Source organism: Megachile rotundata, chromosome 13 (assembly GCF_050947335.1).
Source record: "Megachile rotundata isolate GNS110a chromosome 13, iyMegRotu1, whole genome shotgun sequence".
Lineage (NCBI taxonomy): Eukaryota > Metazoa > Arthropoda > Insecta > Hymenoptera > Megachilidae > Megachile > Megachile rotundata.
In genome coordinates, this window is record NC_134995.1 from 12,229,401 (window position 1) to 12,242,845 (window position 13,445).

At 39.0% G+C, this 13,445-nt stretch overlaps 2 protein-coding genes across 2 annotated transcripts; one reads left to right on the forward strand and one right to left on the reverse strand.

Moving 5' to 3' along the window:
- The first annotated feature begins 2,096 nt into the window (after positions 1 to 2,096).
- mRpL2 (mitochondrial ribosomal protein L2) lies at positions 2,097 to 3,386 on the forward strand. The gene is made up of 2 exons (XM_012290403.2): positions 2,097 to 2,355; positions 2,650 to 3,386. Exons 1-2 carry the CDS (start codon positions 2,124 to 2,126, stop codon positions 3,333 to 3,335), a joined length of 918 nt encoding a protein of 305 aa, XP_012145793.2. The 5' UTR covers positions 2,097 to 2,123; the 3' UTR covers positions 3,336 to 3,386.
- Sfxn1-3 (Sideroflexin-1-3) lies at positions 3,348 to 6,853 on the reverse strand. The gene is made up of 4 exons (XM_003705465.3): positions 6,441 to 6,853; positions 5,802 to 5,978; positions 4,432 to 4,820; positions 3,348 to 4,158 (listed from the first exon to the last, which is right to left on the reverse strand). The coding sequence occupies exons 1-4, from the start codon at positions 6,596 to 6,598 to the stop codon at positions 3,914 to 3,916; spliced, it is 969 nt and encodes a 322-aa protein (XP_003705513.1). The 5' UTR covers positions 6,599 to 6,853; the 3' UTR covers positions 3,348 to 3,913.
- Positions 6,854 to 13,445: the final 6,592 nt, after the last annotated feature.

Consider the following 13,445-nt stretch of genomic DNA (forward strand, 5'->3'; position numbering starts at 1 on the left):
AACGCGCATGAACGTACGCGACGACGAGAGAATCACGCGAGAGCCACACACACGCTGGAAAGTTGCGGCGGTCGCTGCTCGTATACACGGAAAACTGCCTCCGTGGTATTCCCGTTCGCGGTACGTAGGTATTTTAAACGCTCTCCGCACCGTCACCTGCCGCCGCCACTGCTCGACTCCTCCCTTCGCACCCTCCTCCGCCATCTACCCCATCCCGGCCATCGTCGTCGGCCTACCCGCCAGACCGCACCAGCATGCTCTCTCTTAGCATTCCATCCGCCATCTTCTCACTTAATAAAATAATTACCCCAGGCCAATTAAGCGTTTTCCCGCCGCGTCCCGCCCCTCGGAACCGTCCTACGCTTCCTCGGCGCCGTTTCAACCCTCGTCACGAAGAAGGATCGTAACCCGCGCACGTTCTTACTCCGCGACCTTCTTTGAGCCGACAACTTACACGACCGTTTACTCGCTATTATTATTTCAAAAAGCCTACTGTCGGGGATACGATTAACAGCACGAGAATTATTCAGGCGCGATTAAGCGTGCAGCCGCTTAAAAGGATCGCTTTTTTGGATGGGAACTTTCCTTCATGAGAATGTAACATACTTTTTTCTGATTTGATGGAGGAATAAATGTAGACGTTAAGCTGGTATAGGCGATATACTTGATCTTCATTCGGAATTACAATGGAGTAGTGAAACCATGTAGCGAGGCTACAATGCAGGCGTGTACAATTGGCCACTGTGTAATGTAAGGTTGTACAATGCGGGGAGTTAATTTGTGGATTATACGACGGTGTTATAAACAGTAAAGAGTAAATACGTGATATAACGCGAGACAATTCTACTTGTCGATATATGTGATATAACGCGAGACAATGCGAAACGTATGATATGACTTATTTCATCAAACAAATTTAGTCATCAAATATACGTTAAAAACACATATTTACTTGACTGTTACCTAAATAATTAATAATATAATTTAATGATATTGAATATTTGAACAGGAGTTCCCAGTTTATTGTTCTGAGTACATGGAGCATTTAAATTCAATATTTTAATTAATTAACAATTACTTACATCCGTACTATTATATCCATCCTTATTTTTATATAAATTAATATAAATATAAATTAATAATAGTTTCGTTGGTAACGTTTGTTTGTATAGAATAAGTTTGAACATGAGGGCGCACGTTTGTATTTCCCGCCATTTTACCTCGTACGCGCGAATCGTTATTTAACGGCTGGCTACTCGCATTTTTCGCGGGCACGAGGGAGATTTAACGCGATTGTCCGCGATAATGCATTTTATATTTATGCGCCGACGAAAATTTAGCATGAAACGACGGTGTATTGCTCGTCAGCACGGAAAATAATTTATTGATTTCCGATAACGGTGTTTTATCTTTCGTATAAATATAATGGATTCGCTGACGTATCTGGTGAAACACAACTGCCGTTTTCTTGTTTATAGTTGTCTTATGAAATGCGATTGACTATCAAATTCATTAACTTTTCGTTACAGAAAGAAATCTAAGATTTATACAAAACTGCCCTTTGAAAATAATTTATAAAACATAGGTTATAATATTTAAAACAGTCTACAGTTATACTTCTTTAGAGAAGAAAGTACTCTAATTCGTAAGTGATGCAGTAAAAGAAATCTAGAATTCAGTAATTAATTTCAGAAATATTCAAATTATTTCGCCTTTGAACTTAAAAGTACGGTAAGTGAATTTACTGTACGATTACTATAAAGATTTTATTTTAATTTTCGAATATAAATAATTACTTACGTATAGGTAGCCATGATGGAAATCGATGATCGATCGTGTCGTGATTGACAGAACCATTTGCAGGTTGTTTTATCAGCTGCAATAATAGTTGACTCGAGGAATTAATTCAAAAGTTCCAGTAGCACTAGTATTACATTAAATACCAATTAACTCACTTCAAAAAACTCAAAAATCCACTTTCAAGATTAATTACTATCCCGCACAAACTATCGTTTCAAAACCGAAACCACTATGCTACTGAAAACATTCGTAGCGACATCTGGCGACTCCTATGAGACTCAAAATAGTTGCTCAGAGGGCAGCACTCTTAGTTCTGCGACAAGATGTCTGCTATTTCGTTGATAGGTCGTGTTTTTGGGAAAGAAATTACAGAAATTTGTAATAAAACAAAAGTATTGTGCCAAGTGCAGCCGAAGAGATATCGATGGAATCTCGTGAAACTTCCAGAACCCGGCAAAAACGGAAAATCTTTCCGGAGAATTGTTCATTTCAAAGATGAATACACTGTTGAACCTTTACAAGTTACGAATTTGGGAGGCAGAGATCCTGTTACAGGTATGTATTCACTCTGTCAACATGTTAACACGTTGTAATCCTTAAAAATCTCATTAAATAGTAGCTTTCCTAAATCATATATATAGTTTTCACAGTACTACATTGTTGTTATTACTCATAACCTCAAATACCAAGTGTAACTACTTGTGGTTATCTAAAAGAGTTTCTAATTAAGTAAAGATTGAGAACTCTAGTATTACGAGATTATCTGCAGTTGACAGAGTAAAAGTTACTAGACAATCACTTCACGCATTGCAAATCTATCCAAATTTATGAAATTTATTGTTTAAACAGGAAGGATCGTAGTAAAAGGTATTGGAGGAGGGATCAAGCACAAGTACCATTGGATCAAATGGGTCAGAGAAGGACCCTCTGATTTGAATGAACCACCACGCGAACATAAGGTCTTAGAAATATTCAAAGATGGATGCAGGACATCATTTGTCGCTTTGATCGGAAGTGGAAAGGACCTGCACTATATTCTTGCCACAGAGAACATGAAAGTTGGCGACATAATTCGTACCCATTGGGGCATACCTGTAAATCCTATCAGACCCAACGAAGGAGACTGTTATCCACTGAAAGCAATGCCTCTCGGCACTGTAGTTAATTGCGTAGAAAAATATCCAGGCTTAGGTGGCTTTCTTATCCATGCTGCTGGAACCTGTGGCATAATAAAGAAATATGACGGAGACGATCGTGTGGTAGTGAAAATGCCGAGTAAGAGGGAGTTCAGTTTACACGAGTCGTGTATGGCGACGGTCGGTAGATTATCGAACGTAAAACACGGATCAACACCAATAGGCAGCGCACAAAAGAATAGGGAACTTGGTAATAGACCTAGAAGCGGTCTCTGGCACAGGAAAGATGGTCGACACGGTCGCAAAATTAAACCTCCAAAACCAGTTCAAAGGATTCACAATCCTCAGGATCATGGTGAGGTAAAACTCAACTTAAATCTAGGAGACTTGAATGATTAAGAACTAAATGTATAAATTTGTACTCAATAAATCTTCATTTATTGTACTGTTTTTATTGTCTTTGTTATTGATCCTTGGATGGTCTTGCAAATGAGAACACATGGGGATATGGTACAGTTATGTGCAACTTAGGTTTTCCTTTGTTACAGGAAGTGTGGACGAAAAGACCCTAGGTTCTGGAGTTTTTTCTAGCTCAGATTCCTAGGTTTTTCTAGATCTTCTGATTACAAGGTTCTCCCTTAGTTTCATAGAGCTAATTCTTTCTGTCTTTCAGGATCCTAGGATCATCTTTGGACTGGTTCCTCCCTAGGATTCTCCCTGGATCATTGGACTGGTTAATAGGTTTCCTAAGATTCTCTTTAGGCTTTCAGAGCTACTTATACTAAGATCCATAGGTCATTCTTGCACAGGTTTCTCTCAGAGTTAGTCCCAAGACCAGTCACCAGGCAGCCTAAATTGCACCTGAGTGTACATTTCATTTCTCTCAAATCGAGAAATAATATTGGCTAACTTCATCTGTATCACGTCTTGCGGCACGTTTCCTTGATTTATCATTTTTCCAATACAGTCTTGTCGGTTTAGAGACCTTTGTTATAGTACACAATTTTTAAGTTGCTGTCATGCGAAAGCACTTCTTTCTGTACTTGTGGTTCCAGTTCGTCTACCGAGATGGGTACTCGCTGATGAAACAGAGCACAGCAGAGAGGGGTTGCGAATGTTAGACAGATACCACAAATCAAAACTTGTATGGGTGTCACTGCCCATTTTGCGTTACGGAGCAGTTGTCGTCGGTCCATGAAGTTCATAATTATTGGTGCTAGCACTGCAACACACAGATAGAAAATTAGACTTTTATATGTGATAGAAATACTTGGTGTAGCATTAAGTAGATAGGGTGATTAGGTCACATGAGTAGCTTATGGCTTACAAATAACCTAACACATACAAATCTGTATTTTCAGTCTATATGAAGGTGCAACTAAGTGTACTTGAACTCAAAGACATTCTGAAAATTGAGGAGATGCCACAAGTACCTTTCCAGACATTAGACGAATGGACTAAAAACTAAACAATGATCACAAAAACTAATACTCACACATGCTGGGAGAAGCCATAAGTATACGTGACAAGGTCACAGCGATGATGGCTTTCCTAGCAGCCCGTTTGCTGTGACCAACCCTCTTCCCATCCTCAGTCTGCAACTCAATACCATTCTTCAGTTCGGATATCCTCATGAGGGGAATGTTTACGCAGTTGGCGGCTGCCACAGCAGCGAGTGGCACTAAACGACCCACCAACGGTGGAGCATTTTTGAGAGCGTGATTCAAGGTTAGGGCTGTCGCCACAGCCCCTCCAGATGCCATCACATAGCTCTGCAAGATCGTATTCATCGGCACTGGATTCGATCCGCTGCGATTCGTGTAATTGACGATGGCGTTGAACGATTGATTAATCCATTGCCAGGTTATCACGTGCGCCGTTGATCTGAGAAATAAAATGATGCGTTGTTTTGGTTTAATTTTAAATGTCTCAATGACGAACTGATGTGTGCGGATATGCATTGGCGTAACTCGGTTGGGACTGAATTTGGTAAAGGGATATTGCATAGAAAGGTTTTGGAATATTTTGAGGTAGAGATTTTTGGGAGTACTAGTTCTTTTTCTAAATTCCCAAATTATTGAATGTGCAAATATTTAAATCTACGAATCCCTGATTTCCAAATACTTAAGGTAGTGAATTTTAAAATTGTATCTGAACCTTCAAATCCCAAATTTTTAAACCCTGAAGCCTCAAATCCATATCTCTCTAAATCTCTATCTCTGTAAATCTCTGTCCCCGTAAATCCCTATCTCTCTAAATTCCTTGTTTCCTAAATCCCTATCTCTCTAAATCCTTGTCTCCCTAAATCCCTGTCTCCTTAAATCTCTATCTCTCTCAATCCCTATCTCCCTAAATCCCTGTCCTCCTAAATCCTTGTCTCCCTAAATCTCTATCTCTTTAAATCCCTATCTCCCTAAATCACTATCTCCCTAAATCCCTATCTCCCTAAATCCCTGTCCCCCTAAATCCCTATCTCCCTAAATCCCTATCTCCCTATATCCCCATCTCCCTAAATCCCTATCTCCCTAAATCCCTGTCCCCCTAAATACCTGTCTCCCTAAATCCTTATCTCCCTATATCCCCATCTCCCTAAATCCCTATCTCCCTAAAAAAATGTGCAAAATATCTTCCTCAGAAACTGCGTCTTAAATCAAATAATAGAACAAACTTCAGACTTTCTATTATCTAATCACGACAAAACGTGACTGCTACAAATCACCCGTGGATTTTGAAACCAAACAACGAGGTGAAAGGTCTGAATTATGTTTATCTTTAACAGTTATTCGGTATATTCCGTTCAAGGTCGACGCACGATAAACCGTCCCAGTTTCTTCGGTCCAATTAATTATTACTGTTTATACATACTTGTAGAACGTTAACATACACCCCGTTATCATCATGTTCATTGGAACTTGGGCACTCATGCGTCCGATCAGCAACATCTTCTCGCCGGTATCCGGATGGAACGCGCTGTCGTACAAGTATTTGTATTTCCATAATTGTTCTTCCGTGATACCCAGTTGCTGCAGGCTGTCTCCTTTCCTACATCATCGATTAAAATTCATGTTTCTAATCACGTATTATCGATGACGTACATTCGTTTGAAAAACTTATCAGACACGTGTTACTCGTCTCTTTCTTATTAGACTTATATTCGAAATTGTTCAATGTGAATCAATAGGTGTTGCAAATTTAAAATTTATTTTACTCCATTTTGAAGAGGCGAATGATGAAATTTTTCTTGACTTTGTAGATCATTTTGAAGCACAAGTTGACATTCTCAATGACAAAAATAAAAATATACTGACGGAGTGATAAAACAACTGAATAATTCAAGCTCACATAGTATGTCGAGTCTTAAATTTAATCCATATGCAGTTCTATCAATTAAAAAAACACGATCACACGAATCGAATGACAGCAACAATCGAAAGACAGCAGTCGTCATCAGTTCGCACAATGAAATTATGTCAGACCTCGAAACGTCAGTTAGCAATTAAATACCTGTATTTGGTAACGATGTCACGAGCAAGTTCGAGCTGTTTGCTCCCAACAAACAGATTCAAAGGGTTAGTGACGGTGAGAAAGTGCAACGCCCTTCCACGATAGGTGCTCTGATCCCAGTAAGGTTTCTCGATGTCGATTCTCCGACCTGTCTGCATCTTGCAGATCCTTTCTATTCTACTAACCCGTTCCTTCTCCTACCGGCAAAACTAGTCTCACCTGCTCTCCCACCCGGACCACGAATCCCACCACAACCTTGAAGAGTTCAAGCAAGCCTTGACAGGCGTTGTCCTTTCGCTCCTCGAGGATTTCTACCGGCGTGGTCCTCGGGAGAGGACGCTCAGGCGCTTCGTTTCTCGCCACTGAGCTGCTCCAACCACGGTATCATCCTATCACTTCTCTTGTGATCGCTTCCTCCCTCTCCTCTCTCGGCCAGAACCCTCGGAGTCTTATCGATAAAGTACACGCGTGCGCAGCCATCGTTCACGTTTGTTTGTTACGGTCGCCACTAGATGGGATTGGGGGTTGCAACCCTGGGCGTTGCTTTTACCCTCCGGGAGATGGCATCTGGTGTCACAGGAATTATGGGATCATGATAGGATCATTCTAGGTTATGTAATAAGGATTTTTGTGGTTAGGTTATTTTTATGGATGTTGATTTTGAGGAGGTTCTACATTATATGTTCACATAGGTCTATGTGATTCAATACCTTAAGTCATTATCTCTTCGGTTTATAATACATACTAAGTCGATCTTGCATTTCGGACGTTGGGAGAGTAACATAACTGAGTCTCTATTTTGCTATTTTGGACATTGGAAGAGTGATATACCCTAAGTCCCCATTTTGCTATTTTGGACCTTGGAAGAGTGATATACCCTAAGTCCCCATTTTGCTATTTAGGACCTTGGAAGAGTAGTACACCCTAAGACCCCATTATGCTATTTTGGACCTTGGAAGAGTAATACACCCTAAGTCCCCAATTTGCTACTTTGGACCTTGGAAGAGTAATATACCCCAAGTCCCCATTTTGCTATTTTGGACCTTGGAAGAGTAGTATACCTTAAGTCCCCATTTTACTATTTTGGACCTTGGAAGAGTAATACACCCTAAGTCCCCATATTGCTATTTTGAACCTTGGAAGAGTAATACACCCTAAGTCCCCATTTTGCTATTTTGGACCTTGGAAGAGTAATACACCCTAAGTCCCCATATTGCTATTTTGGACCTTGGAAGAGTAATACACCCTAAGTCCCCATTTTGCTATTTTGGACCTTGGAAGAGTAATACACCCTAAGTCCCCATATTGCTATTTTGGACCTTGGAAGAGTAATACACCCTAAGTCCCCATTTTGCTATTTTGGACCTTGAAGTAATAATACACCGTAAGTCCCCATTTTGCTATTTTGGAAGTTGGAGTAATAATACACCCTAAGTCCCCATTTTGCTACTTTGGACCTTGCAACAGTAATACACCCTAGGTCCCCATTTTGCTATTTTAAACCTTGGAAGAGTAGTACACCCCAAGTCTCCATTTTGCTATTTTGGACTTTGGTGAAGTAATATACCCTAAGTCCCCATTTTGCTATTTTGGACCTTGGAAGAGTAATACACCCTAGGTCCCCATTTTGTTATTTTAGACCTTGGAAGAGTAATACAGCCTAAGTCCCCATTTTGCTATTTTGGACCTTGGAAGAGTAGTACACCCTAGGTCCCCAATTTGCTACTTTGGACCTTGGAAGAGTAGTACACCCTAAGTCCCCATTATGCTATTTTGGACCTTGGAGTAATAATACACCCTAAGTCCCCAATTTGCTACTTTGGACCTTGGAAGAGTAATACATCCTAAGTTCCCATTTTGCTACTTTGGACCTTGGAGTAATAATACACCCTAAGTCCCCATTTTGTTATTTTGGACCTTGGAAGAGTAATACACCCTAAGTCCCCATTTTGCTATTTTGGACCTTGGAAGAGTAATACACCGTAAGTCCCCAACTTGCTACTTTGGACCTTGGAAGAGTAATACACCCTAAGTTCCCATTTTGCTACTTTGGACCTTGGAGTAATAATACACCCTAAGTCCCCATTTTGTTATTTTGGACCTTGGAAGAGTAATACACCCTAAGTCCCCATTTTGCTATTTTGGACCTTGGAAGAGTAGTACACCCTAAGTCCACATTTTGCTATTTTGGACCTTGGAGTAATAATACACCCTAAGTCCCCAATTTGCTACTTTGGACCTTGGAAGAGTAATACAACCTCAGTCCCCATTTTGCTATTCTGGACCTTGGAAGAATAATAAACCCTAAGTCCCCATCTCACAACACATTCCTCCTCCAATCTACCTTAACTCTACCTAGCCTAAACCTATCATCTCCCTATTTCGTCCCTTGCAATAATACACCCTAAGTCCCCATCCCAGTCTACCTAAATCCCTCCTCCATCGTCTACTCATAGTGTCTCCTCAAGTCCCCATCTCAAGTGTCATTCTAAAATAAACTTCTCATTAAAATAACCAGACCATGTTCCTGTTTCCGGTTAACAAAACACTCGTTCACCGTATTAATATTAATGTCACGTAAAATTATGCTCGTCATCGAAGCCGATCCTCGAATAAACGCCTCGTATTAACCTTCGAGTTGATTCTAATGAATATGAAGAGAAACGTCGGGTGCAACATAGTTGACTCGTCGAACTGTTTATTTAGAAACTTTATCAATATGCTGATTGTTTGCCTTTTGTGTAACTGATTGGCGACGTCAAATCACACTTGCAAATACTGTGTACACGGATTTGACCTTGTTAACGGTCGAACACCATCTTCCGCGATTTTACCATCAGAATTATTGAACTTTCTAAATTTTTGCTGGTTGATCCAGTTCGATTTGTAACAACCTGCACGTGTTGTTTAATAGATAGTTACTGTAATTATGTATTTTATATCTCGGGTTACGATTTCAGCTTTCTAATCGTTATTTACCTTCGAGGGGTTTTGGTGTCGTTTTCTGTAATTATGCGACTGTCGCGAGGTGTTCGTTCCGGCACCATTTATATACTATCACATGCGTGGATTCAATGATTACAGCATTGCTAGAAGATGGGACTTTCTTTACTCTGTGTACTATGATTAATCGTTGCTGGGGTTAAGATACATACAATTGATATTGAAAATTGATATTGGAAATTTAATATTGAGGACATTACGAGAGAACTTGATTAAGGATGACTTGATGGATTAATTTTAATATTGTGTCAAAGAGGAGATATAACAAGAGACAGTAGACAAGGAAACAGTCATTGAGGGAGATAGGGATTTAGGAAGGTGGGGATTTGGGGAGATAGGGATTTAGGAAGGTAGGGATTTAGGGAGATAGGGATTTAGGAAGGTAGGAATTTAGGGAGATAGGGATTTAGGAAGGTAGGAATTTAGGAAGGTAGGGATTTAGGAAGATAAGGATTTAGGATGATAGGGATAGAGAGAGATAGGAATTTAGGGAGATAGGGATTTGGGGAGATGGGGATTTAGGGAGATGGGGATTTAGAGAGATAGGGATTTAGGAAGGTAGGGATTTGGGGAGATAGGGATTTAGGAAGGTAGGGATTTGGGGAGATAGGGATTTAGGAAGGTAGATATCTCCCTAAATCCCTACCTTCCTAAATCCTTATCTTCCTCAACTCTTATCTCTTTAAATTCCTATCTCTCTAAATCCCTATCTCCCTAAATCCCTACCTTCCTAAATCCCTATCTCCCTAAATCCCTATCTCCCTAAATCCCTATCTCCCCAAATCCCTACCTTCCTAAATCCCTACCTCCCTAAATCCCCACCTCCTTAAATCCCTATCTCCCTAAATTCCTATCTCCCTAAATCCCTATCTCTCTAAATCCCTACCTCTCTAAATTCCCATCTCCCTAAATCCCTATCTCCCTAAATCCCCACCTCCTTAAATCCCCACCTCCCTAAATCCCTACCTCCCTAAATCCCCACCTCCTTAAATCCCTATCTCCCTAAATTCCTATCTCCCTAAATCCCCATCCCCCTAAATCCCTATCTCCCTAAATTCCCATCTCCTAAATTCCTATCTCCCTCAACTCCCAAATTACAAAATGGCAACCTTCTTCTCCATTTCATACCACTTCACACATATCTCTAAAAAATCCACAGGAAGTCTCCATGAAATGATAATAAGTAAAATAGTTATTTTATACATAATTTATTGAATATACAAAGTAAGCTGTAGTATGGCGCAATTTCACCTCATTCCAGTGGCATAATTTCAAACTTGAAATCTTGCATCGAAAAAACAAAATGGAACCGGTATCATACTCTATTGATTGATCGAAGTAGATAGACATACCTGCATTTTTACGAATTCGATACTTTCACCGGAATCAATTTAAACGTTCTTCCTTCTTGCTTTTTTATTTGACATTTCATTGAATCACAGCGGGTAATGACATGTCGTTCCATATAAAAGATACTTTGACCCAGTGAAAGATAGAGGCCACCGACCATGAACAAGAGAAACGTGGTTTGACACGACGAATCCTCTTTCTTGTCTTTGATTTGTGTTTTCTACAAATTGCTTACCTTGGAACAATAAAATTATTCGTGGAGAGTGCACAAATTCGAAAATTATGCTAATTCTGGATTAGAAATTTTATTGTTCTTCGAATCTTGTAGATGAGTCTGCGAAATGTGGTTCGCTATTTTTTTGTTTGATGCTTGAAGTAGGCTTTCCAAACCCCCCCAAATTCCCAAATTTTCAAACCTCTCCCAAATTCCCAAATTTGCAAACTTCTCCAAATTCCCCAAATTTCCACAATTCCAAACCCCCCTAAATCCCCAAATTCCCAAATTTTCAAACCTCTCAAATTCCCAAATTCCCAAATTTTCAAACCTCTCAAATTCCCAAAATTCCCAAAATTCCCAAATTTCCAAACCCCCCTAAATCCCAAAATTCACAAATTTCCAAACCTCTCAAATTCCCAAAATTCCCAAATTTCCAAACCCCCCTAAATCCCAAAATTCCCAAATTTCCAAACCCCCCTAAATTCCCAAATTCCCAAATTTTCAAACCTCTCAAATTCCAAAAATTCCCAAATTTCCAAACCCCCCTAAATCCCCAAATTCCCAAATTTGCAAACCCCCCCAAATTCTCAAAATTTCCAAATTTCCAAACCTCTCAAATTCCCAAAATTCCCAAATTTCCAAACCCCCCTAAATCCCAAAATTCCCAAATTTCCAAACCCCCCTAAATTCCCAAATTCCCAAATTTTCAAACCTCTCAAATTCCAAAAATTCCCAAATTTCCAAACCCCCCTAAATCCCCAAATTCCCAAATTTGCAAACCCCCCCAAATTCTCAAAATTTCCAAATTTCCAAACCTCTCAAATTCCCAAAATTCCCAAATTTCCAAACCCCCCTAAATCCCAAAATTCCCAAATTTGCAAACTCCCCCAAAATTCCCAAAATTCCCAAATTTCCAAACCTCTCAAATTCCCAAAATTCCCAAATTTCCAAACCCCCTTAAATCCCAAAATTCCCAAATTTTCAAACCTCCCCAAATTCCCAAAATTTCCAAATTTCCAAACTCCTCCAAATTCCCCAAATTCCAAAATCCCACCTTCCCAAACCCCCAAATTCCTAAAATCTTACCCATGACATAACAGAACAACTCTACCGTAACGATTCGAATGAAAACACCGGCATTTCCGTTCTCTTAGTTGCACATCTTATAATAACACTTCGACATTACTCTCTGTGTTGTTGATATTGGTTTATATTAAAGATGTGGTTCACTCCGCGTTGTTACTTTCTCGATTCATTGATCAGTTTCTTCCACAGCCTCACGATCCATGAATTATGTAACTAATTTTCCTCACCCACATACTACTTGTAGACATAGATGTCTTATTGCAAGGAGTTGACGTAATTACTCTACACTTTGAGGTTATGTTCGTAACTGTTACTCAACTTTTCATACATAATACACACTTTTAACTCATCTTGTAAAATTAATGTTACTTCTAGTATTATAATTTAATAAAACTGTATAGTAGTTTAATTTATTTATAATTTAATTTTGTACAATTTGGGTTACTATTTTCTTGAAATTCTTTAGACTTTTTTGTACGTTTCAAAGAGTCCAAATTTTGAGATTTTTATCTCACGTCATTTTTAATAATTTTAATAACTTGCTTAGTGTAAAGTATTATAGTATTAATAATTTGATAGTATGAAGTATATGTACGTATACTATGCTATGTATAACAGTATAACATGTGTATACATTTAAAATTGTATGTATCATTACATGTATAAGTTTATGCATAAGTACAAATATATTTCAAAATTAATTATCCAAATTAACGTGTATAAGTTTATGCATAAGTACAAATATATTTCAAAGCTAATAATCCAAAGTTTATGCGTAAGTACAAATACAGTTCAAAGCTAATTATCCAAATTAACGTGTAAAAGTTTATGCGTAAGTACAAATACAGTTCAAAGCTAATTATCCAAATTGACCTAATAAACTTGACAACATATATAAGTTTACGCGTAAGTACAAATACAGTTCAAAGCTAATTACCCAAATTGACCTAATAAACTTTACAACATAAAATATCACAGTATACCTCCTTGAACGAATGTGGATCGCGAAATTGAAGTAGTTTACAAGAAAATAACATTCATATCCTGTCGATGACTCCAGAACTGGGTCAACGAATGATCAGGTCTGTGTTACGAGGATTTCAGCTTCGAGGCAAACGAGCGCTAATCTCCTTGTCATCGAAACTTTTTCTGCGTCTACTTTTTGGATGCGACTCGCAGCCACGAGTGAAAGGCGCCACAGTTTATTATAGCCTTCGAAGTTGTTCTTTTATTTAGCATCACTTAGCTCTCTTTTCCCTTTTGCACAGGGAATCCGTAGTTATGACGATGTAAAGAAGTCTTGCTTTTTCGAATCATTCCATGGGAAATGTTCTTTCTGGGAAACTCTA